Below are 26,057 nucleotides of genomic sequence, written 5' to 3' on the forward strand. Positions count from 1 at the left end.
ATAGAAACTTCCTGAGCATTCATCCATAATGAACACATTTTAGCATAAAGATTTCTGTAAGTGCTCTTGGCACCAGAATACCTTAGGCTGCAGCCTGATGATCGACGTTGTTGTCGTCTCATCTGATCTGTGGCCGCATGTCTCGGACACTCGCATGAAGAGAGACATGGAGCTGTCTCCCCTTTTGATTTAAAGTTTTTAAATTGCCAGATGCCGTTGCTTATTTGGAGTTTGCTGCATAATAAGCCCCTTTAGGGGTTTTGGCAATTTCTCCATCACGTTTGTTATCATTTACTTGTATATTTTGTATTGTTTTTCATTGTGAAAATAAATAAAAATCAAAAATCAACTGACCACTACCTGGTGGTGAGTTGGCTTTGATGGTGGAGGAGGATGCCGGTCAAACCCAAGCCCCCACAATGCGGCTCAAAAATTGAAGCAATCCCGGAAGTACCAAAAATTGCAGTTCCACCCTCATCCACTAGGGGCTGGTGTCAGAAATGAGCAAGTCCTCATTGACTCCCATGTTAAAAATACCCATTTCACAGCAGAAATAAACATGTTTACAGCCTGGTACCAGAACATGTTTTTGGTTTAAATGATCTAGTTTACACTCATGACAACTCTGACGGGGGTGAATTTTTGTCACTCTTCTGTTTAAGTGTATTAAAAGCCTAAAAATTCTGTATAATTAATGAGCGTCAGACCCACGTGACCACAGAGCTAGCTCCGGGGAAAGGCCTCAGTCTGAGCCGCAGCCTCGCCTGAAACCTGTTCGGTCATTTTCAGTCTCTCAACTTAGACCATTAGTTGTAGCATTTGTGTATTCTTTTTTGGATATTATTTGTGCAATTGTTGGACAAAATGACTTGCTGTGGCATTAATTGCACTAATAGAGCGTCCAAGGAGTCTCCACTTCATTTATTTCGGTAAGTAAAATTATATTTATGTATTTTAGGTCACTGCCGAGCTGAGCTTAGATTTTAACATGTACTGTTTAACCATGAAATTTAAATGTAATAGGGTAAAACCCAGTGCATTTAACATAATGCTGCACTTTAGAAAATGGGTTGAAATATAACATGTTGGTGGAGCTGGGTTCCCACTATCTCTTGTGGAGCTCGGCTCATCTCTGTCTGATTGCGGCTTCTGTCTGCTGTGCGGGCTCCCAGCTCGTGGAGCTCTGGATGGAAACCGATGTTTTCCCCGCGGTTCTCCCCTCCCCGTAGCTCGGCGCATCTCTGTCTGATTGCGGCTCCTGTCTGCTGCGCGGGCTGCCGGCTTGTGGAGCTCTGAGATGGAAACCTTTTCACCCGGTTCTCCCCAGCGGAAGCTCTGCGCATCTCAGATCGCAGCGGCGCTTGTCTGCTGTGCGGCTGCCGGCTTGTGGAGCTCTCGGGAGACCTGTGTTCCACCCGGTTTTACCCAGCGGTCAGCCCGGCGTATCTGTGACTCCGGTTGTAGCTAGGTTGCTACCTCCGTTAGCTTAGCTCCCACCTCTTTGGGTTAGCTTCAGGTTAGCTTGTAGCTAGTTTGACCGGGTGTCGTCAGTTGATCCCAGCCTCACAGCCCCACCCTCAGCTCCACCTCTTTTCCCTTTTGTGGAATTGTCTGGGCTTGACGGAACCTGTGACACGGTCAAAATGGCGGTGGTGGCCACCTCCCATTCGTCTTCAAAAACGTGTTATTGGAGCCTATGGAAACCCAATGTCCAATATTTATATGTCGAAGGTCAAACCTGGCAGACCCAAATACACTGTAAGAGTCTGCTGGGAACGTGGGAAAGCTAAAGAAAGAGTCCCATTGGGTCTTTATGGCCTGTGGGACTCCCGAGTCAGCCGATGGGTACCAGCAGTCGGCACGGAACGCAGCTCAGGTGGTCACAATTCTCAGCATGGGAGGAGTTTGTTGAAACCATGGAGAAAGACTTCCATACGAGTTTGAGGAGATTCTGGTCCACCATCCAGCATCTCAGGAAGGGGAAGCAGTGCTCTACCAACACTGCTTATAGTAGGGACAGTGTGCTGCTGACGTCGACTCAGATTGTTGTGGATCGGTGGGCAGAATACTTCAAAGACCTCCTCTATCCCACCGGCATGTCTTCCAATGAGGAAGCAAAGTCTGGGGACTTTGGGTTGGACTCTACGGTCTCTGGTGCCGAGGTCACCGAGTTGATCAAAACGTTCCTTGGTGCCAAGGCTCCAGGGGTGGAGGGGATCTGCCCAGAGTTCCTTAAGGCTCCAGATGTTGTAGGACTGAGTTAGGTCCCTATATAACCGGTGTCAGAGCTTGGTCCGCATTGCCAGCAGTAAGTCGGGCACATTCATGGTGAAAATTGGACTCCACCAAGGCTGCCATTTGTCACCGATTCTGTTCATTACTTTCATGGACAAGATTTCTTGGTGTACCCAAGGTGTTGAGAGGGTCCATTTTGGTGACCTGAGGATTGAGTTTCTGTTTTTGCAGATGATGTGGTCCTGTAGGCTTCATCAGAACGTGATCTCCGGTTTTTGCTGGAGGAGTTCGCAGCTGAGTGTAAACAGGCTGGGATGAGTATCAGCTCCTCTAAATCCAAGACAATTGTTTTGAGTCATAAAAGGGTAGAAGGCTTTCTCTAGGTGATGGATGAAGTCCTGCCTCAAATGGAGGAGTTTAAATATCTCACAAGTGCGGGAAAGATGGAGCACAAGATCCACAGGCAGGTTGGTGCTGCGTCTGCAGTGATGCAGACGTTGTACTCGTCTGTCGTGGTAAAGAGAGAGCTGACCCAGGATGCAAAGCTCTTGATTTACCGGTTGATCCACATTCCAATCCTTCCTATAGTTATGAGCTTTGGGTAGTGACCGAAAGCATGAGACTGAGTATACAAGCAGCCAAAATGAGTTTTCTCCGCAGGGTGACTGGGCTCTCCCTTAGAGATAGGTTGAGAAGCTCGGTCATTTGGGTGGGGGTTGGAGTAGATCTTCTGCTCCTTCATATCAAGAAGAAGAAGAAGAAAATATCATTTCTATAGCGCCTCTTAAGATAAAAAATCACAAGATGCTTCACAGAAACAAAAAAATGTAAAAATATAAAAGAATTCAGAAAATGGTTAAAAATATATTTTAAATGAGCAAAAAATAGACAATTGTGATTAAAAATGAAAAGAGAGAGAGAGTGAATAGGAAATAGGGAAACCAGTGGATCCTGAGGAAGGTGGAATAGGTGGGGAGAGCAGAATAAAGAGAGAGAGAGGTGAAGAAGGTCATACAAAAGCCAGCTTGAACAAGTGAGTTTTCAGCTGCTTTTTAAAGGAGACCACTGAGTCCACTGATCTCAGGCTCAGGGGGAGAGAGGTCCAGAGTCTGGGGGCCACAGCAGCAGATGATCTGTCACCTTTGGTCTTTAGCCTGGTGTGCTGTGCAACTAGTAGGCTTTGATCACTGGACCTCAGGGACCTGCTGGGGGTGTAGGGACTAAGAAGATCACTAATGTAAGATGGTGCTTGTGCATGTAAGGCCCTATAGACCAGAACCAGGATCTTGAAATGAACCCTGAAGTTGACTGGCAGCCAGTGAAGCTGGAGGAGAAGCGGGGTGATGTGGGTGTGTTTGGAGGACTTGGTCAGAAGCCGAGCACAGGCGTTCTGAACCACCTGTAGACGGTTCAGAGAGGTTCTGCTCAGACACGTGAAAAGAGAGTTACAGTAGTCTAAGCGTGAGGAGATGAAGGTGTGGAGAACTGTCTCAAGTTCAGAGCGGGACAGAATGGGACTCAGCTTAGCAACGTTCCTGAGATGGAAGAAGGAAGAGCGAACAAGAGAACTGACATGAGAATCCAGGGTGAGAGCTGGGTCAAAGGTCACGCCAAGATTCCTGACGGAAGGTTTGGTGTGGGAAGCAAGCTGACCAAGAGAGTCTCTGACTTTGGGAACCAGCTTGTCTGGGGCACAGATGAGGATCTCAGTCTTATCTTCATTCAGCTGTAGAAAGCTCCCAGCCATCCAGGATTTGATAGAGTCTAAGCAGGTGTGTAACAGCTGCAGCTTATACATCTCATGGGGCTTAAAGGAGATTTACAGTTGGATGTCATCTGCATAAAGATGGTAGGAGATTCCTTTGAAGGAGCTCAGGATGTGCTGCAGAGGAAGCAGATAGAGGAGGAAGAGCAGAGCCCCAGCACAGAACCCTGTGGGACACCATGGGTAAGAGAGGTGGTGGAGGACCTAAACTTGGAGACGGCCACAGAAAAGGAGCGCTCAGAAAGATAAGAGGAGAACCACTCCAGAGCAGATCCTGATAGGCCTACCCAGTCTCTCAGCCTCTCCAGTAGCAGGTGATGGTCAACAGTGTCAAAGGCTGCAGTCAGGTCCAGCAGGACCAGAACAGAACAGTCCCCTGCATCACTGTGAGTCAGAAGGTCATTAGAGACCCTAAGAAGAGCGGTTTCAGTAGAATGAGCTCTACGAAAACCTGACTGGAAGCTATCATAGATGTTATGTTCATCAAGAGCAGCTGTGAGTTGTTTAGCCACAACCTTTTCCAAGATCTTGGAGATGAACGGAAGTTTAGAGATGGGTCTGAAGCTGCTGTGGAGAGAGGGGTCAAGACTCGGTTTTTTAAGAAGCGAGTGGATTACAGCGTTCTTAAAATAAGCAGGGACCTGACCAGAAACCAGAGAAGCATTAATTATAGAGAGCACGCTGGGACCGATGGACTGAAAAGCACTTTTAAACAAAGGTGAGGGTAAGATGTGGAGGGGGCATGCAGAGGTCTTCATAGAGTTAACTAGTTTGGTTAACTCAGGCAAAGAAACAGGAGCAAAGCTATCTAGGATGATGGGCCTGGTTGGAGTCGGGAGAGGCGGCGATAAGGCTGAAGGAGAGATGCTAGATCTAACCTTATTGACTTTGTCCACAAAGAAAGACAGAAAGTTCTCACAGTCTGCAACAGAGTGGATGGAGGCTGTAGGAGAGGCAGGAGAGACGATGCTGCTGATGGTGTTAAACAGCACCTTGGGGTTCCCTTTGCTCTGGGACACCAGGTTGGAGAAATGGGCAACCCTGGCGTCTCTGACTGCAGAGTTAAAGGATGTCAGAAGATTCTTTAGGTGCAGCAGATGGACGTGGAGATGGGTTTTCTTCCACAAGCTCTCAATTTTTCTGCATTGGCGCTTCAGGCTGCGAAGGCTGTCATTAAACCAGGGAGTAGGGTTCACTGCAGGAACTGATCTGGTTCTGACAGGACAGATGTTGTCCAGAACAGAGAGGCAGTGCTCGTTGAACTGAGAAGTTAAGGAATCTGGGTCGTTATCAGAACAACAGGGTGGATCAAAAGCAGCAGAAAAATTGCTAGCTGTGCTCTCATTAAGAAAACGAGAACTAACCATACGGCGAGCAGGAGGTGGGGATGCAAAAACTGACAAGTTAAATAAAATCCAATGGTGATCTGAAATATAAACGTCCTCAGGACAAACACTGTCAGCATTTAGACTCAGGGTAAAACCAAGGTCTAGAGTGTGCCCCCTGGTGTGTGTGGGGCCAGAAACATGCTGGGTAAAGCTGAAGGAGTCCATTAGGCTGGAGAAATTCATGGCAAAGTGGTCAGAGGGATCATCAACGTGGATGTTAAAGTCACCAACAATCACCAGTCTGGACAGCTTCACAGTGGAGGATAGAAAGTCACTAAACTCCTGAAGGAAAGAACTGTTTGGACCAGGTGGACGATAGACCACAGCACAGTAGAACGGGTCCTTACGCCCGACTTTAATCAGCTGCAGTTCAAAGGAAGCAAAGTGATCAGAGGTTGTAGAGCTACATGGAAGATGGTCTCTGAAAACAACAGCTAGGCCTCCACCACGACCAGAACCCCGGGGCTGGCTAAGAAAAGAATAACCACTCGGGCAGAGTTCAATCAGACCAGAATAATCAGATGTTTGCTGGCAAACTTCAGTCAGAAACAGAAAATCCAGGTTTTTAGACAGAATTAGATCATTGAGCAGGAAGGACTTATCACAGAGCGGGTGTTTAATAGAGCCATGCTGAGTGAGGTGGAGGAATCAGAAACTACACAAACAGCTGGAGTTAGTGGATGTAAATTAGCAGGGTTAGATCCACGGTGTTTATAAAAACCACTTATGGAGGGAACAGGAGGAGAACCCACTGAGGAACGAGTATAAACCGACCTTAAAGAACTTGGACGGAGAAACCGCGCCGCAACGCGGCCCGGCGGGAATGCGGAAGTGGCACTTAAGTCTTCAAACAAAGGAAAAGAAGCTAGAAGATCATGCCGATGTTTACTAGACAAACCACGCTTTAAGAGAAGTCTTATTCTCACCTGGATTCCTGCTCATTTACCTCTTTTCCCCCGACGTTTTCCCGGAACCAGATAAACATCGTTGGAGGTGCCCTGGTTGAAATTGTCGTTTTGCTCCAGGCCACTGCGCCACTCAGGTAAACAAACAGGGAGGTACGTCCTTGTTGCATCTTGGGCGATCGTGAACGAACTGATGGACAAAAGAGTCTGGCGATCATAGGAGATGGTAGCAGGGACACTACTGAAGAGGATCGCATACAGGAGCAAGGGGCAAAAGAGGAGGTTAGTGGAGAAAAGTTTGAAAAAGTGGCAGGTGACTGCGGCTCCATGTCACACTCCATGTCATCAACAAAGTCTCTTGTCCTCTCCTGACTTAGCACAGCATTTTCTTTTATTTCTGCGTAGTTTTCCAGTTGTAAATGATCTTTCTCGTTGTCCACCTTTTTCAGTCTGAGTTGATGAACTCTGATACACATTCCACCATGTCTGACAAACACCACTGCACCATCCTGTCCAATGACGACTCCTGGTTCTTTCCACTCTGGGGAATCCACTCTTTTATAATAGACTTTGTCATCAACTTCATACTTGTCATCTCCATGTCGAATCTGTTCACGCAGAGCTCGTCTTATTCTTTCTGAACATTCTGCTTCTGTAAATGCTTTTCTTGATGCATGCGGAGCCGATATGTGATTTGCCACCTATTCGCTTTTTGTTGTGCCTTCCAATGCAGGTGGTTTGTCAGTCACCACAGATGGTTGGGATTCTGTCCGAACCCCAGCTGATATGGACTATAACCATGCACGCTCTGCATAGTGTTTTTAGCCATTATCGCCCAGTCCAATGCAGTATCCCAGTCACAGCTTGTGTCCGTTTTCACTTTCATTATGATTTCCTTGAGCGTCTGGTTATGTCTTTCAAGTAGCCCATTGCTCCATGGGCTGTATGCTGCTGTCGTCTTTACTTCTATGTTGAAGTTCTCTGTCATGTCCCGGACCTCGTCATTGTTAAACTCTCCCCCATTGTCACTGAACAGCTTTTTAGGTGAACCATGCACACTTATCCATACATGAAGTGTTTAACAATTTCAGATGACTTCTTCGTGGTTAGTATGCTTCCTGCACTAAATCTTGTGAACTGATCAATGACATGGAGGTACCACATCCCCGGCTTAAGTTCATGTAGATCAATTGCCACAGTTTCATTGTACTGAGATGCCAGTGGAAGACCAACAACTGGCTTTGGTCTGGTTCTGCCGTATCTCTGACATGTTTTACATTGTTCTACCACCTTTTGCAGAATAGATCCACACTCTTTGTCTTTATTGCCGTAACTTATCAGCAGTCTGTTAAGTTTTTCAGCAGATGCTTGCCCAAACTGCTTGTGAAGTTTAATCAGCATTTTTGTCTTCTCTGCAGAAGTCATTGTTTCTGTGAGTGCCAGTATCTGTTCTTCACCCTTCTTTACATTATCCGTTATGACATGTCATGATGACTAGACGGCATATTGTTATCCATTATGTTCACACAGTAGTGACCGGACCTGGTAAAGTCAAGCTTCACAGGTTTGTTGAACATCACTGCGCTGTCATTTTCCATGTTAAGCACTGTTCCTGCCTTTTTCATTGATTCTTTACTTAAAAGCAGAGGTATTTTTGTTGGGACAACTTCTGTTTCGATCTGACACTTAGTCTGTCCAATATTTGCTGGTATCTTTACCCTTTTGATGGATTTTACAATTTTTCCATCTCCAAACTTGAAGGGTCTACTGCTGTGTACTTCTGACATCTTTAGTTTTTTTTTACTTCAACTGGAGTTAGCTTAATAGTATAGCTGTCAAGCCATTCTTGTCCACATACTGTTTAGGTGCACGCTGTGTCTAGTATTGCTGAACCAAGGCACTCATTCATAAATATTTCCGCATCTGAGGGTGCCTCTTTTGTATATAGAGCAATGTTGCACTCCTCCACCTTCTCTGACTCACCAGCATAGGTAAGTGTAGCTTGCTCACGTTTGTTTGGGCAGTCTTTTGCCCAGTGAAATGTGCTCTGACAGACTGCACATCTTGATCTGCGTCCATACCTGTCCAGTGGATTAGTTCCAGGGAGTGACGCCTTTTGTTTATCGCGCTGATTCCAAGAGTAGCATGGTTTGCTTTTCTGTTCTGTTAAGTAGGCAGTTTCTTGATTAATTCCCACAGCTTGAGCCGACTTCCCTCCGAAGATCCTTTTTAACGCTGATTTCATCGAAGCAAACGTTAAATCTGTGCATGCAGTTAGGGCCAGCTGTCGATCTTTTGCATCCAAACAGGGAGTATCCAACAGCTTGAGAGCTAACACCACATCCGCAAGCTCCATCTTGTATTTCCGCATCTGCAAGTATCTCTGTTCAAAGTCAATGATATAGTCCTCCATGGACACGTTGCCGTCTCTCATGATTCGGTCGAAGTTAGTGTATGCTTCATAACCACGGTCCTTTTCTTCTTTAAGAAATAAGTCATCAAGTTTTCGGAGTAACGTCTGCATTCCGTCATCTTCATTCAAATCATCCACCGATATTTCCATTGCAACTTCTCTTGCTCTTCCAGATACTGTAGCGCCAAAGCCACCGCGAGCGCTTCTTTATTTTTCTCCAAGTCCGTAACCCGATTCCAAATGGCGACTTTATTTTTCCAGCTTTCATAGGACTTCTTTTCATCGAAGGCTGGTGGGACTCTGTAGTTGTTAGCCATCCTCTGCTAGTTTAGTTTAGTTTAGTTTAGTTTATTTGTCATATGCAAGTTAGCACAGGGTCAACATTGCAATGAAATGTGTTTGACGAGCAGCGGTCTCTCAGCAGCATAATACAATAGAAAAAAGAACAAGGTATAATACAGTAAAAGCAAAAAATTAGAGAGTCATGCTAAAAGTAAAAGCTTACTAAATAGGTAAGTAAGTATAGATGACTAAATATAAATATATCTAAAAAAAATGAGTAGTAACATTAAAATGAAGTAACCAGTGCAGATTACATTTTACTTGCGGAGCTGCAGGGTAACATCTGTATCCTGTGTTGTGTGTGTTTAAGTGTAATGGTTGAGGTGTCGTATGGCTTGGTGGTAGAAACTGTTTTTAAGTCTCGTAGTCCGAGCAGGCAGACTCCTGTAACGCCTGCCAGATGGTAATGAGGAGAACAGCTGATGCGCTGGGTGGCTGTGGTCCTTGATGATGCTGTGTGCTTTCCGGAGGCATCGCTGGAGATAAATGTCCTGAATGGCAGGAAGCCTTGTGCCAGTGATGTGCTCTGCTGCTTTCACCACCCTCTGTAGTGATTTACGGCTGCTGGCAGAGCAGCTTCCATACCAAACTGTGATGCAGCTCGACAGCAAGCTCTCAATAGCACACCTGTAGAACTTTGAGATGATACTCGTGTTCATGCCAAACTTCCTTAGCCTCCTGAGGAAGTAAAGCCGCTGGCGAGCTTTCTTGATAACAGCGTCTGTGTGGAGGGTCCAGGAGAAGTCCTCAGTGATGTTGACTCCAAGGAACTTGAAGCTGCTGACCCTTTCGACCATGACACCGTTGATGTGGATGGGTTGGCGTTCCCTGACTGGTCGTTTCCGGTAGTCCACTATCATTTCTTTGGTTTTGCTGATGTTGAGAGACAGGTTATTAACCAGGCACCACTCGTGCAATGCCGTCACCTCCTCTCTATAGGCCTTCTCATCATTCCCTGTGATGAGGCCTATGATGGTCGTATCATCCGCAAACTTGATGACGATGTTGGACTTATGTTTTGCAACACAGTCGTGTGTGAACAGGGAATATAGGAGGGGGCTAAGCACACAACCCTGGGGCGTACCTGTGTTTAGGATGAGTGATGAGGAAGTGTGTTTACCCACTCTCACCACCTGGGGCCTGTTTGTAAGGAAGTTTAGAATCCATCTGCAGATCGGTGTTCCCAGCCCAAGGTCGACAAGCTTCGTGGCAAGTTTTGAGGGTATAATGGTGTTAAATGCCGAGCTGTAGTCGATGAAGAGCATTCTTGCATATGTATTCCCTTTCTCCAGGTGAGTGAGGGTGGTATGTGTTGCTAGGGCGATGGCATCCTCTGTTGCTCTGTTTGTCCTATAGGCAAACTGAAGAGGGTCCAGTGTGTCAGGGAGAGAGGAGCAGATGTGACATTTGACCAGCCGCTCCAGGCACTTCATGATGACGGATGTCAGCGCCACAGGACGGTAGTCATTCAGACAGGAGACCACTGATTTTTTTGGGAACAGGAATGATGGTGGATGCTTTGAGGGCCGTGGGGACCACCGACTGCCTCAGGGAGAGGTTGAAGATGTTGGTAAAAACCTATGCCAGCTCGTCTGCACACACTCTGAGTAGCCGGCCTGGGATGCCGTCCGGTCCTGGAGCTTTGTGAGGATTGACCTTTTTAAAGGTCCATCTCACAGCTTCTGTTTTCAGAGTTAAGGTTACAGCCCCACTGTCCTCCTGAGGGTAGAGGATCTGCTCTCTGTTATCTGCATCGAAACGAGCATAAAAGTTGTCTGCGAGAGATGCAGTGGGCTGAACACCAAATGTGCTGACCTTCTTGTAATCAGTGATGCAGCGCAGTCCATTCCACAGTCGCCTGGTGTTGAAGCTGTAGTAGCTGGACTTTGTTTTGTCCCTGCAGTCCTTCTTGGCCTTTTTTATGGACTTTCGGAGGTCATACGTGGCTGCTTTATATGCATCAGCATCCCTGGAATTAAAGGCAGAGGTCCGCACTTTTAACTTGGCGCGAACGTCTTTGTTCACCCAGGGTTTCTGATTTGGATATATGCGGACAGTGGTTTTTGTGATGATTTCATCCATGCTCTTCCCAATATATCCAATGACAGAGTCCGTGAGTTCATTGATGTTACCATCAGCTGCATCCACAAATATCTGCCAGTCAGTTGTCCCAAAGCAGTCCTGCAAGACCCCCTCAACCTCGCTGTCCCATTTGTGAACAACCCTGGAAGCTGGTTTTTCCTGTTTTAGTCTTTGTCTGTATGCAGGCAGCAGCAGAATGGAACAGTGGTCTGCCTTACCAAAAGCTGGGCGGGGGAGGGGTTGGTTACACTCTTTGAATGGAGTGTAACAATGGTCCAATGTTTGATCACCTCTTGTGGGGACGGAGATGTGCTGATAGTACTTAGGGAGAACCTTCTTCATGTTGGCTCTATTGAAGTCTCCCAGCACAATAAAGGCAGCTTCTGGATTAATATTCTCAAGTCCAGTAGTGATGTCATGCAGTTCGTCCATAGCCGTAGCTCTATTTGCGTGTGGTGGAATGTACACAGCTGAGAGGAGAACTGAGCTTAACTCCCTCGGGAGGTAAAAAGGCCTGACTTTAATGGACAGCAGCTCGAGGCTCTGAGAGCAGTAAGATTTAATAATACTCACATCTCCAGCCCGCAAGGAGTTAACCATAAAGCACACCCCTCCTCCCCTCTTCTTGCCTGAGGCCTTCGTTCGGTCTCCCCGGTAAACAGTGAATCCCTCCGGCGTGATGGCGCAGTCAGGGACGCTGGGCTCCAGCCATGTCTCTATGAAGGCCAGAACGCAGCAGTACCTGATGTCCTGTTGGTGTTTAATCCGAGCGCACATCTCCTCAAGTTTGTTGTCCAGAGACTGAAGATTCGCGAGCAGGATGCTGGGGAGAGGTGGCTTGCTGTTTCTTCGTCGCGTTCGGCACAAAACTCAGGCGTGCTTTCCCCTCTTTGTTTTCCCTCGACGCCGCGCGAGCAAACAAAGGATCCCAGGCAGCACAGCATCCACGGAGTCGAAACCTGCTGTACAGTCCGAACTGGCTGACGATCGTAGCTCCAGAAGCGATTGTCTGTCATACCGAGTGTATGATCGCACTGTGCGCACAGTAATAAAAAGCAGAACAAAGTAAATAACATTTTTGGTGAGATGACTGGGAGCTCTCGTCGGTGCAACCATCCTACTGCGCAACCAGATGAGTTGCTACCAATGTTACTCAATAAACTAGACTAATACTCGGTTAAGAACTTATCTTTTATTCCGCCATGACACCATCCAACTCCCGCACAGAATGGCCATTCCTCCGGAAGCAACCACACACTTTCAGAATAAAATCATGCATGCCAACAGGACATTTGTTTAACATAAAAACATTATTAACAACACAGTTTGATTGGAAAAGACTGTGCAAAGTTTTTTGCCTTTTGCTGTCTCTGGCCGGTTTGCTGAACATTGTGCTGCTCCTCTGTTCACTCAGCAGTAGCACCTGTCAGAGATCCACTGGCACCGGATGCTCGCGTTAGCCTAAGGTGCGTTTAAAGACGGCTCGGAAAAATACGTTCCCTTATATTAACGGATAAAACGGCTGAAAAAAGTGCCGCGGACAGAGGGCACTGTAATGGGAAGGGAGGGGGACATGTCCCACTCGTACCCCGCGTGAATTACGCCCCTGGCCTCGAGAATATGATTACAAACAGTGTCAACCTACTGTACCTACCACTCAAAGGGTTGCAACCATCCCCAGGCTTCACTCTGGACATGCCAGTTGTAGAGTATTACCACCAGTTCTTATGACGATATCACATGTTAGTTATTTCCTATATTGTTTACTTATGAAATCTTTAAATTCAAAAGTTCTTCATCATTTGTAGATAATAGAAGAAAATGTAATGTCAGGAAACATTCATTTTCTGAGTTTTTTGTGTTTTGATGGGATTTTTTTTTCCCACATGAAACGGTTTGACCGTGTGAGCTTGTAGCCAGTTTTGATTTCCAAAGGTCATCTTCTGAATCAGGAACTGCCTCAAGTCCAAGGCCCTTATCATGTTTACAAGTGTGAGATGACTGTCCCTTGGTGCAATAATATATTAGTTGGACTGTACATTATCTTCAGCATCAGCAATGATAAGATAGATGAAAAACTATATTAATTATTAGCTTCTAGGAACATGCTATCAATAAATCATTCATTGCACCACTGGTAGCCAGGATTCTGTCCAGCAACCATGTGGCTGAGACATTGAAACACTTGCAAGCTCAGATACATTTTCCATTCTGCGAAACTTTCTTAGCTGCCCTGTATGCTAGTTTATAAATCTCTCAATGGCATGGGGCCAAAATACATGTCCGATCTCATTCCTGTATGAACACCCAATAGGGCTCTGAGATCCTATCAGCTGGTAGAACCTCGGGTCAGAACCAAACATGGTGGAGATGCTTTTAACTACTGTGCTGCTCACATATGGAATCAGCTTCCCCAGGACCTCAGATGTTCCCCAACCCTAGTGCTGTTTACATCAGAACTTAAAACCCTCATGTACTCATCAGCCTTTACTTGGACTGTTTCTTATGCTGCATCGTCTCCACTCTGGGACGTAATTGCTCAACCTTAATTTTTAGCTCTAAATTATAATTTTATCTGTGAATATTTTTATTTGTGTTCTCGTGTTAGTTGTTGTGCCATTTAATGCTAACTGTAAAGGACATTGAATTGTCCCTGTGTTAGAAATGTGCTCTATAAATAAAGCTGCCTCGCCTCTTCTGCAGGTTGTGGATTTGAACTCAGGTTCCATCCATGTCCTCCTCTGGTAGTGGTCAAAGGGGCTGGTGGTGACAAATGTCTGGCAGCCTCACTTCTGTTTTTTAACTATTATTTGCACCAGTATGCAGTCTTTTTATACCACAATAAGTTTGTAAAGTGCCCTTTACAACTTAAGAATGAACAATTATGTATATTCAAATATATTATTCAACTTATTTATTTATATATGTTATTCAAATAAATACAATAAATCTAAATATTCAAACATAATGTTGAAATATAACAAACTCCAATAAGAAGAAAACAAGAGAATAAAAGAAAAAAGAAGAAAGCACACGTTGGCAACATTCATGTCCCTTTAATGAGAAATTAATGAGAAATTAATGAGAAATTAATGAGAAATTAAAATCAATAGTACAATATAATATAACAAAGAAACATTTGCAGGTTTACAAGCAAACACACAACTTACACAATGCTAAGAATGGGCGCGGGCAGAAGCATAAGCTTATAAGCCCAGCCCCCCAAACCCTTTGAACTTAAACAAAATTTTAGAATAGCGTACCGATTCCATAATTTTTACATCATGTTTGAAATGTATGGGAATATATTCAAATCCCCATTCTAGCTTCATAAAAAAAAAAAAAAAAAAGACCTTTAATGTTTTATGCATTTTTTCATTGACTTGATTCATAATATTTAATCACATTTGATTTAAACATACCCTTAAACTTTACCATTGTTGAACAATCTTTTTGCTCCTGGTCTAATTTATTCCACACATCAACCCCAACACAAGAAATACAAAGTTGTTTCATTTTAGTTCTTACTTTAGGCTTTCTAAACATTTTATACCCTCTGAGATCATAAACACTCTCTCTGATCTGGAACAGATCCTGAATTTGTTTTGGCATCAAATTATACATCACTTTATACATAAACTGTGCAGTTCTTAATGTAACTAATTCTCTTAGCTTTAATACTTTTAAATGAATAAAAAGTAAATGTGTATGCTCTCTACAAGCTGCTTTATTTACAAGTCGGATTGCTCTCTTTTGAATTATAAACAAAGGCTTTAAGTGGGTTTCGTAGGTGTTTCCCCACACTTCAACACAATACATGAAATAAGGCAGAAATAAGGAACAATACAAAAGATATAAAGCTTTTTCATCTAAAAATTCTTTAACTTTATAGAGAACTGCTAATGATTTCGATAACTTTGCTTTAATTGAGTCAATATGCGGTTTCCAACTTAACTTTTTTTCTATGGTTACGCCAAGAAATTTTATTTCATTCGCTCTTTCAATTTCTGTATTATTTATTTTGAGATTTGTATCCACTGTAATTGCTCTATTAGTAAATATGATAAATTTTGTTTTATTTAAATTTAAAGTTAATTTATTTAAGTTAAACCAACACTTTAATGCATTTAATTCTTTCTCAACCTTGTCCATTAATGTTATTAAATCTTTCCCAAAACTTAGAACATTAGTATCATCTGCAAATAGTATGAAATGCAATGTTTTAGAAACTAAACATATGTCATTAATATAAAGAATAAACAACAAGGGACCCAACACTGACCCCTGTGGGATACCGGTGGTCACTGTCAGTAGCTGTGAATCAGTGTTGTTAATGTGGACATATTGGAGTCTGTTCTCTAAATAACTCTTAATCCAGTCATAGGCCACACCCCTGATGCCATATCTACACAATTTTTTTATTAATAAGTCATGATTAACAGTATCAAAAGCTTTGGTCAGGTCTAAGAAGACCCCAACAGCATATTGTTTGTTGTCAATTGCATCAGATATTTTCTCCACTAGATCAACAATTGCCAGAGAAGTTGTCCGATCACGTCTAAAACCATATTGCTGTTCAGAAAGAATATCATGATGCTCAATAAAGTCATACAATCTTTTATGAAATATTGTTTCTAGTATTTTGGAGAACTGAGATAAAATAGAAATTGGTCTATAATTAGAAAAGTCATGTTTGTCTCCAGCCTTATAGATAGGAATGACTTTTGCAACCTTCATCCTTTCAGGAAATCTTCCTGATTGGAGAGACTGGTTACAAATATGTGTAAGTGGTTTGGCTATAATCTCAATGATTTCTTTTACAACCGACATATCAAATCCATGTAAATCTGCTGACTTTTTACTTTTAAATGTTTTAACAACTGTTATAACTTCATTTTCATTTGTGCCTTGAATAAATATGGTTTTGTCTAAATTTGTTATTTTACTCACAGCATCAGCATCTAATTTAGTATTTGATATATCCTTTGCCAAATCTGGCCCAATTTCGGTAAAATACTTATTGAATTCATTTGCTATTTCTTTAGACTGATAAATTTCTTGATTGTCTTTTGTTAGAAAAATATTTGGAAGACTATTGGTTCCACTACCCTTTTTTATTACATCATTTAATATGCGCCACGTATTTTTAATGTTAGATTTATTTCCTTCCAATAATTTGCTATAATAATTTCTTTTACTAGATCTCATAATACTTATTAATTTATTCTTGTATATCTTGTAATTCTGTTCTGCTTCCTCCGTTCTTTTCTTTAAAAAGTCTTTATACAGCTTATTTTTTTTCCTGCAAGCCTTCTGAATCCCCTTAGTTATCCACGGCTTTTTAGCATATTTATTCTTATCCACCTTATAAAGCAAAGGGCAGTTTTTTTCATAAAGAGAAGTTATAATATTTAAAAATTTTCCATAAGCCATATTTACATCTTCCACATAAACCTCCTCCCAATTTTGTTCCATTAAGTCAGTTTTAAATGAATTTACTGCTTCTTGATTTTTTAGCCTTGTAACAACCACAGATTCACTTTGAGTAGTTACAGTTGTCCTTTGTACGACTGTGAAAACCGGTAAATGATCAGACATATCGGTAATTACAAGACCACTTAACACATCATATTCAAGAATATTTGTAAAAATATTGTCGATCAGTGTCGCACTAGTTTTTGTAATTTGAGTTGGCCGAGTTATTAGTGGATACAGTCCCAAACTAAACATGGAATTAATAAACTCTGTATTTGCATTTTGCATTTGAGGATTCAACAGGTCAATGTTAAAATCCCCACAGACAAAACACATTTTTCTGTTGATTATATCATCACACATATCAGCTATTTTTTCTTTAAACATTTCAACACAAGATCCTGGTTTCCTATACATACAACTGACTAACACATTCTTAGACTTTTCTATTTGTATTTCCACAGATACACACTCCATAATGTTATCCATAACTAATGTCATATCACCCACCAATCTACTTTGAAAGTTTTTATCAATATACAAAGCCACACCCCCACCTTTTTTGCAATCTCTACTTGTGGAAAACATATTATATCCTTCAATTTGAAACATAGATATCCTCCCTTCCTGGAGCCATGTCTCAGAGATTGCTATTACAGTAAATGGATGATTTGATTGCTTCAAACATTGCATAATCTTCACAAAATTTGAATTTAGACTTCTACAATTGAAATGTATAACAGATAATTTACCTTTTATAGTGACATTATGTTCAAACTGGTCTTCAGTATAGTATTCACAATGATTTTGTACTCTAGTGTAAAAATTGTTATCTGGGTCAATGTCATCCTGCATATCCTGTGGTTTATATTCTGTGTAGTCAAACCTTTGCAATTGTAAATTTTCATAACTTGAATTACCAGTCTCTGTTCTTACTGTATTGAGAGTTGAATAATCCAGATTCTTCGTATATCTTCTTGTTGTATCATCCATGCGTGAAGTTGGTTGTCTTCCTCTTATTCATCCTTGGTGATCCACAGCAGACATATGTCATTTGTATTGATCAAGTTCTTTAATATCTCTGATGACCATCACTTTTGCCTGCTCCGGGGGACCATTTAGCTTTATCAGTACTTTGCAGTTTCTTGTCCAAGTGTCATGGATCTTCTTTTCTTTTCTCAGGATCCTTGCTTGCCTTGCGATTTCTGAGTTTCTTTTCGTAAGATGCTCATTTACATATACACTTGTACCCTTTAATTTTTTTGCATTCCTCAGCACCTCCATTTTACATTTTCTACTGGCAAGCCTGATCACAATGGTTGATGTTTTACTATGTTTTTGAGCCAATGAGTGACAAGCCACAATGTCTTTACTGGATATTGCAATATCTTTGCTGTTGAAAAATTTGATCACCTGATCCTCAAGTGAGGGAGAACCTGGAGAATGAGTAGCAGTGATTTCAATGTCTTTTCCCCCGTCACAGGCTGCGGCCTGTGCATAGGTACGGTGTATTTCCAGTCCTGATATCAAGAGATCATCCAACCTTGAATGTTGCTCCAACTCGTCAACCCTCCGTTCAAGCAGCTCAATTTTTTTGTCCTTTTCTTGTATTAAAGCCTTAAGTTGCTTGACTTCTTTCAATACCTCCTGTAGGCCGCTTTGCTGTTTTGCCACTTTAGTTATCTCATGTGACATGAAATTCAAGGACTTTTTTATCTCCTCCATATCTTGGACCAGATTCTCCATAGACATCGTTGTTCCAAACAGTTTCCTTGGATGGTTAACTTTATGTCGTTGTCAGATTCCCAGCTGGTTGGAACATGCGCCGAAAAAATATGTCCAACACTTCATGTATCGAATAAATGTTCAATACTTCATCTAGCTCAGAAATGGTTTAAGCCAAAGGTTTCTAATTACTTAAGCCACAAATAAGCAAGCTTAGAAAAGGTGGATGTTGTCTTATTTTGCTGATATTCATATATTAGGAAAGCTCAGCAATCTCACCACACCTACTCGGCAGCCACACACACACACACATATATATAGACTCAACAAAAATATAAACGCAACACCTTTGTTTCTGCGCTGATTTTTCATGAGATGGACTTAAAGATCTAAAATTCATTCCAGATACACAATATTACCATTTCTCTCAAACATTGTTCACAAATCAGTCTAAATGTGTGATAGTGAGCACTTCTGCTTTGCTGAGATAATCCATCCCACCTCACAGGTGTGCCACATCAAGATGCTGATCTGACATCATGAGTAGTGCACAGGTGTACCTTATACTGCCCACAACAAAAGGCCACCCTGGAATTTGCAGTTTTTTTGCTTTGTTGGGGGTCTGGGGCCTTAGAACCAGTCAGTATCTGGTGTGACCACCATTTGCCTCATGCAGTGCAACACATCTTCTTCGCATAGAGTTTATCAGATTGTCAATTGTGGCCTGTGGAATGTTGCTCCACTCCTCTTCAATGGCTGTACGAAGTTGTTGGATATTAGTGGGAACTGGTACACGCTGTCGTATACGCCGGTCAAGCACATCCCAAACATGTTCAATGGGTGACATGTCCGGTGAATATGCTGGCCATGCAAGAACTGGGACATTTTCAGCTTCCAAGAATTGTGTACAGATCCTTGCAACATGGGGCCGTGCATTATCTTGCTGAAACATGAGGTGATGTTCATGGATGTACGGCACAACAATGGGCTTCAGGATCTCATCACGGTATCTCTGTGCATTCAAAATGCCATCAATAAAATGCACCTGTGTTCTTCGTCCATAACAGATGCCTGCCCATACCATAACCCTTCCACCACCATGGGCCACTCGATCCACAACACTGATATCAGCAAAGCGCTCACCCACACTACACCAAACACACTGTCTGCCATCTGCCCTGAACAATGTAAACCGAGATTCATCCGTGAAGAGAACACCTCTCCAAAGTGCCAGACACCATCGAATGTGAGCATTTGCCCACTCAAGTCTGTTACGGCGACACGCTGGACTCAGGTCAAGACCCAGATGAGGACGACGAGCATGCAGTTGAGCTTCCCTGAGACGGTTTCTGACAGTTTGTGCAGACATTGTTTGGTTATGCAAACCAATTGTTTCAGCAGCTGTCTGAGTGGCTGGTCTCAGACTATCTTGGAGGTGAACCTGCTGGATGTGGAGGTCCTGGGCTGGTGTGGTTACACGTTGTCTGCCGTTGTGAGGCCGGTTGGATGTACTGCCATATTCTCTGAAACGCCTTTGGAGACGGCTTATGGTGGAGAAATGAACATTCAATGCACGAGCAACAGATCTGGTTGACATTCCTGCTGTCAGCATGCCAATTGCACACTCCCTCGAAGCTTGTGGCATTTGTGGCATTTTGCTGTGAGACAAAACTGCAAATTCCAGGGTGGCCTTTTGTTGTGGGCAGTATAAGGTACACCTGTGCACTACTCATGATGTCAGATCAGCATCTTGATGTGGCACACCTGTGAGGTGGGATGGATTATCTCAACAAAGCAGAAGTGCTCACTATCACACATTTAGACCGATTTGTGAACAATGTTTGAGAGAAATGGTAATATTGTGTATCTGGAATGAATTTTAGATCTTTAAGTCCATCTCATGAAAAATTGGAGCAGAAACAAAGGTGTTGTGTTTATATTTTTGTTGTGTGTGTGTGTGTGTGTGTGTGTGTGTGTGTGTGTGTATATACATATACATATATATACCGTATTTTCCGGAGTATAAGTCACACCAGCCATAAAATGTATGATGAAGAAGAAAAAAACATACATAAGTCACATTTTGGGGGGAAGTTTAATAATTTTTCTTACAAAATCTGAGACCAAGAGTTTCACATTGCAAGACAAGTACCGGTAACAATAACAGAATAAATAACCAGGGCACAGCACCCCGCCACAGGCTGCAGCAGGTGATGGGGGTGTTTGAAACCCTCCCAGCGGGACAGGGGAGCTCATTTCTGGGTCGGAGCCGCCCGACGCCCGCAGCAGCTCGCCACAGGCTCCAGCAGGTGATGGTGGGGCAGAGGAGCTGAAACCTGGACCGGAGCCAGCCCACAGCAGCGTGCCACTGTTTCCAGCAGGTGATAGAGGGGCAGAGGAGCTTATTCCTGGTCCAGAGTCGGTCCGCAGCAGAGCGGTATACATAATTTGGTATATAAGTCGCAGGACCAGCCAGAATATGAAAAAAAGTGTGACTTATAGTCCGGAAAATACGGTGTGTGTGTGTGTGTGTGTGTGTGTGTGTGTGTGTGTGTGTGTGTGTGTGTGTATATATATAGATAGATAGATAGATAGATAGATAGATAGATAGATAGATAGATAGAGATATATAATGTATGTATGTATAAAATTCTCACCCCATCCTCTGCGGGTGAACTCATCCTTCCAAGCTCGGGTCCTCTACCAGAGGCCTGGTAGCTTGAGGGATCTGCAGTATCTTAGCTGTTCCTAGAGCTGCTATTTTCTGGACCGAGATGTTTTCCTGGGATCTGCTTTAGCCACTCCTCCAGCTTGGGGGTTACTGTTCCAGGCTTTCTCAAGTTCTTCTTTGAGGTCCTGGTACTTCTCTAGTTTCTCGTTTTCCTTTTTCCTGATGTTGCATCACTTGGTATCGCCACATCAACCACAATGGCTGTCCTCTGTTGTTTGTCCTCCACAATGTCCGGTTGGTTCTCCATCTTCATGTTGTCAGTCTGGATCTGGAAGTCCCACAGGAGCTTGGCTCTCTTGTTCTCCACCACCTTAGCAAGTGTTACCCACTTTGACCATGGAGGCTTCCAATCCGTACTCCACACAGATGTTTCTGCACGATGCCGGACACTTGGTTGTGGTGTTCCATGGATGCTTTCCCTGCCACCATCTTATACCTGCAGTTATGTGGTGGATTGTCTCAGGGGCCTCTCTGCATAGCCTACACCTTGGTTCTGGTCTGGTGTGGTAGATCCTGGCCTCTGTTGCTGAAGTGGGTCTTTGTCTTTTTTCAGCAGGACTGTTTTTGCAGCTTGCGTCAGCGTTAAAGGGAGGCACCATAAGGCCCGTGACTCATTATAGGTGTTTCATAACAAAGAAATTTCAGCTTCAAATTTCTTGTAAAACACGGAGCAATAACCTCATTTCAATTCAGTTAGTGATCCTCAGGCCAGCTGTGGCTACAGCTCAGCCCATCATCATTACGAATATATCGCAATATAGTTAAACATCTTCTGTACCAATATTTATTGCGATAAATAACATTTTCTTCTGTTAATATCAAAATGACTGTTTATGAGGGTCAAACAAGCTAAGTGCTGCTCTGCATTGGTTGATTTTGGCTCCAGCAGTCACCCTCCCTCGCTCAACCACCGTAACACTTTTAAAACCCGGGGCAACTCGGATGTTACTCACCAAGCAAAATGTTTTCAGATTGTCACATCTAACGCTGTTCCTCCCAGCCGAGGATGTTTTCTCCTTTTAGATGGAAACTGTTACTGGTGTAGGCATCCCTTTTCTGATTGTATTTTTGTCTGCCAACTTTTATTGTCGTCTCTCATTCGTCAACGGAAATGTCAATCCATGTTTGGCATAAATTAGTCTTAAATGGCACGTGTTTTTTAGTTTTTGTTTCATTTTCGTCCACAAAACTTCATTCATCGTGACAAAAATGAACATGTTAGTCAGCAAAGTTAACACTTCTCTCTGCGAAGCTCGTTTCTATTAATAATTTTGCTGTTTTTGGTCCTGAATTCCTTTTTACTTTTGAAGCCTGTAAACAAACAGTTTGAGGATCATTAAAGAGCAAGTCACCCCCTACAAGAAACTTACTTCACTCCCACTTCATGTTTGAAAAATGCAACAAATGCTGTAGCTTGGCAGACCGAGAGGGCGGAGCCGCTAACAAATACACACACACACAGGCTCACAATGACATTATGACATCATAATGTACCAGATGACATCATAGCATACCTCTTAGCCAATAGCGGTGGCAGGTTTAAATTCCAATACAGTGCACAATTTTTCCCTGACGACGGCGCAACACTGACAGTTTTAGGCAGAATATTTGAATTTTAACCAAGATGCACTGAACTGCCAAATTATTGACGACACGTGTCTGCAGCATGATTAGACACTCCTTTATATAGTTTATCAACAAAAAAAATTTGATTTGGGGGTGACTTGCTCTTTAAACAATATCTAAATGTTCAGACTCACAAGCACCCTGCATCTGCTTCCCAGTCCGCCTGCCGACAGTAACCACGGTCCAGTTCTCATGGTCGGACAGCTTTCAGTGCAAGATTTACAAAGTCTGACAAGCTGTGATGGATTGATGATTAACCCTCTCACATTGTTAATGGGGTCAGATGGCCAAGTGCTTTTTTATTTAATTCTTTTAGGAATGCACCACTTCAACCTTGTTTAACCACTTCCTGTCCTGGAGGGGTCACCTGATAGGACAGAGGAAGCGTTAAACGAATATGGTTGTCAGGCTGTGCTGTAATGGGTTTCATATCAAAGTGTAAATGATGAAGTTTCTTCATTCTGACTTCCTCCTCAAAGAGCCTACGGTGGGACCTTCAAGCATCAATGCTACAGCTCTGTCTGCCTTTGAGATCCAGGTGTCATGGGAATGCGTCCACCTGCTCAACACTAATGGGATCATCAGAGGATATGAGGTGATGATCTGCATCAGGACATGTCCATCCACACACCAACTGCACGCATGCACATGCGCGCGCGCACACACACACACACACACACACACGTTGCCAAGGCAACAAACTGACATGCATCTCTGCCTCCCTGATTGAAAGGCCGCGTAAACATTTTCAGGACATATTAAAACAAAAGTCTCAACTAGGCATGACTAAATGGAAATCAAAAGTTTGTAACAGACGCAACTCTTGATGAAATTTGAAAACAGTAACAGGACAGAAAATACTTTCATTTCAGTGTTCGCAGAAAAAATCTCATGCAATGAGGAACTTAGTTTCTGTGCTCATGTGCATTTAGAAAATGTATGTTATCACCTATGAGATGCTTGGAGCTGAGCAAATCCAGCCTGGGTTTTATTTTAGAGACGGATCATCTTCCACGTTTAGACGTGATCTCCATGAGCGTCTCTCCGTTAGAACTGAAGCTCAGATCACCAGAAACTGCACAGGGTCTGATTCAATTCAAGTTTATTTATAAAGCGCCAAATCACGACAAGCGTCGTCTCACGGACCTTCACATAATAAACATTCCAACACAGGTCAGTTCATTAAGCCAATCAGTAAAAAGTTTCCTATATACGGAACCCAGCAGGTTGCATCGAGTCACTGACTAGTGTCAGAGTCTTTACAGCAATCCTCATACTAAGCAAGCATGCAGCGACAGTGGAGAGGAAAACTCCCTTTTAACAGGAAGAAACCTCCAGAGAATCCTGGCTCAGTATAAGCAGCCATCCTCCACGCCTCACTGGAGATGGAGAAGACAGAGCAGACACACACACACACACACACACACACACACACACACACACACACACACACACACACACACACACACACACACACACACACACACACACACACACACACACACACACACACACACACAAAACATATATACATAGTAATGGAGAGAGGGGTCGAGACTCGGTTTTTTAAGAAGCGGGTGGATTACAGCGTTCTTAAAGTAAGCAGGGACCTGACCAGAAACCAGAGAAGCATTAATCATAGAGAGCACGCTGGGACCGATGGACTGAAAAGCACTTTTAAACAAAGATGAGGGTAAGATGTGGAGGGGGCATGCAGAGGTCTTCATAGAGTTAACTAGTTTGGTTAACTCAGGCAAAGAAACAGGAGCAAAGCTATCTAGGATGATGGGTCTGGTTGGAGTCGGGAGAGGCGGCGATAAGGCTGAAGGAGAGATGCTAGATCTAACCTTATTGACTTTGTCCACAAAGAAAGACAGAAAGTTCTCACAGTCTGCAACAGAGTGGATGGAGGCTGTAGGAGAGGCAGGAGAGACGATGCTGCTGATGGTGTTAAACAGCACCTTGGGGCTCCCTTTGCTCTGGGACACCAGGCTGGAGAAATAGGAAACCCTAGCGTCTCTGACTGCAGAGTTAAAGGATGTCAGAAGATCCTTTAGGTGCAGCAGATGGAGGTGGTCCTGGTGAGAGAGGTGGGCGAGGAAGCGGAGAGGAGATGCGGCAGGTGCCGTGGAGGAGGATGGGACGTGGTCCTGTGGGTTCCGGAGGTCTTAGCGGTGGAGATGAGGATGGGCTGAGAGGTTCCTATGATGGAGCAACGAGGCATGCAAGGTAAAAATCCAAAGTTAACATGCACAAATACCTGAGAGCAGGGTGAACTGAGTAAGAGTGGCTGGAGCTAACTAAACTGTAGCAATCATCCGGCGTCGAGTAGTGTCTCCATCCTCCCTGTGTGCCAGGACACCTGATTACTGATCCAGCGCAGCTGGTGTCCCCTCCGCTCCTCACCTGCGGGAACAAACCTCAAAGATGTTTTAATGAGGAGAGTTGCACTCACCTCGGCTCGTGACTCGTGACAAGATGAAAACTGCTCAAAACACACATTTCTGTCCGTCTCACAGAAGTTAAAGTCACAGCGCTGCCGCTGCTGATTATCTGTCTACTCCTCACAGACCAGCCTCAGCAGCTGAGTGAAGCTGGCTTCCACCCCCACCACAAAGCACAAACCACTCTAGTTACATGGATTTCTGCGGGAACTCGCAGCACTCAGCCGCTCAGTGATGGTACTACGAGTGACGACGTTCTTACTTTTAAATATATCCGTATTATTAAAGAGTAACTAAACCCCAAAATAACAGGTTTTTGCTAATTAACTGTATAATTGGGTCTTCACAAATGCAATCTTTCTGTTCCTGTGCAGTTTTTGACATATTTGTGTAAACTTGATTAAATCTAGAATCTAGGTCTAAAAACGTCTCAGTGCTGCCCCCCTGTGGCAGAACAGCGGCTACTGCAGTTTAAACTTGTGATTGACTGGGGCTGGAACAATTTCACGTCACCGGTGCAGCCTCCTCCCACTCCCCCTCCCTCCCAGGAAGGAAATACCCCACACTCGGCCGTGCCACTCGGTGACCCTAGCTTTCTGATGGAGTGCAGTCCCTCTTTAACATCTGTGTGCTTCCTGAAAAAGCCATGCTGTTGGTCAGAGGATGAAAATCATGACAGTTTTAACAGTATTTATCTGAACATGTTTAAGACAAATGTTTTAAAGTCAGTTGGTCAGGATTATGGTTCCTAATAACGGGTCACATTCCTGCGTTTTAACCCAGCTGCATCTCAGTTTAAGCCCATCTAAATGTGAGTGAGCATCTCTGCTGATGCTCAAGAGCAGAACTGGGTTCTTTAGATTAATTCTGTGAAATCTCACAATGCTGCAGTGCTATGGAAAACCATTACTAACACTAAGATGGAG

The 26,057-nt window shown here is 43.5% G+C and overlaps 1 protein-coding gene across 1 annotated transcript in view; it reads left to right on the forward strand.

Annotated features, from left to right (window-relative positions):
• The window catches only part of cntn2 (contactin 2), a 158,942-nt gene that overhangs the window by 116,464 nt on the left and 16,421 nt on the right, over positions 1-26,057 (forward strand). The window contains exon 19 of the mRNA XM_070549098.1: positions 23,167-23,282. Coding sequence (XP_070405199.1) covers positions 23,167-23,282 — 116 coding nt within the window. The remainder of the gene's footprint in view (positions 1-23,166; positions 23,283-26,057) is intronic.

This window comes from Nothobranchius furzeri, chromosome 3 (genome assembly GCF_043380555.1).
Source record: "Nothobranchius furzeri strain GRZ-AD chromosome 3, NfurGRZ-RIMD1, whole genome shotgun sequence".
NCBI lineage: Eukaryota > Metazoa > Chordata > Actinopteri > Cyprinodontiformes > Nothobranchiidae > Nothobranchius > Nothobranchius furzeri.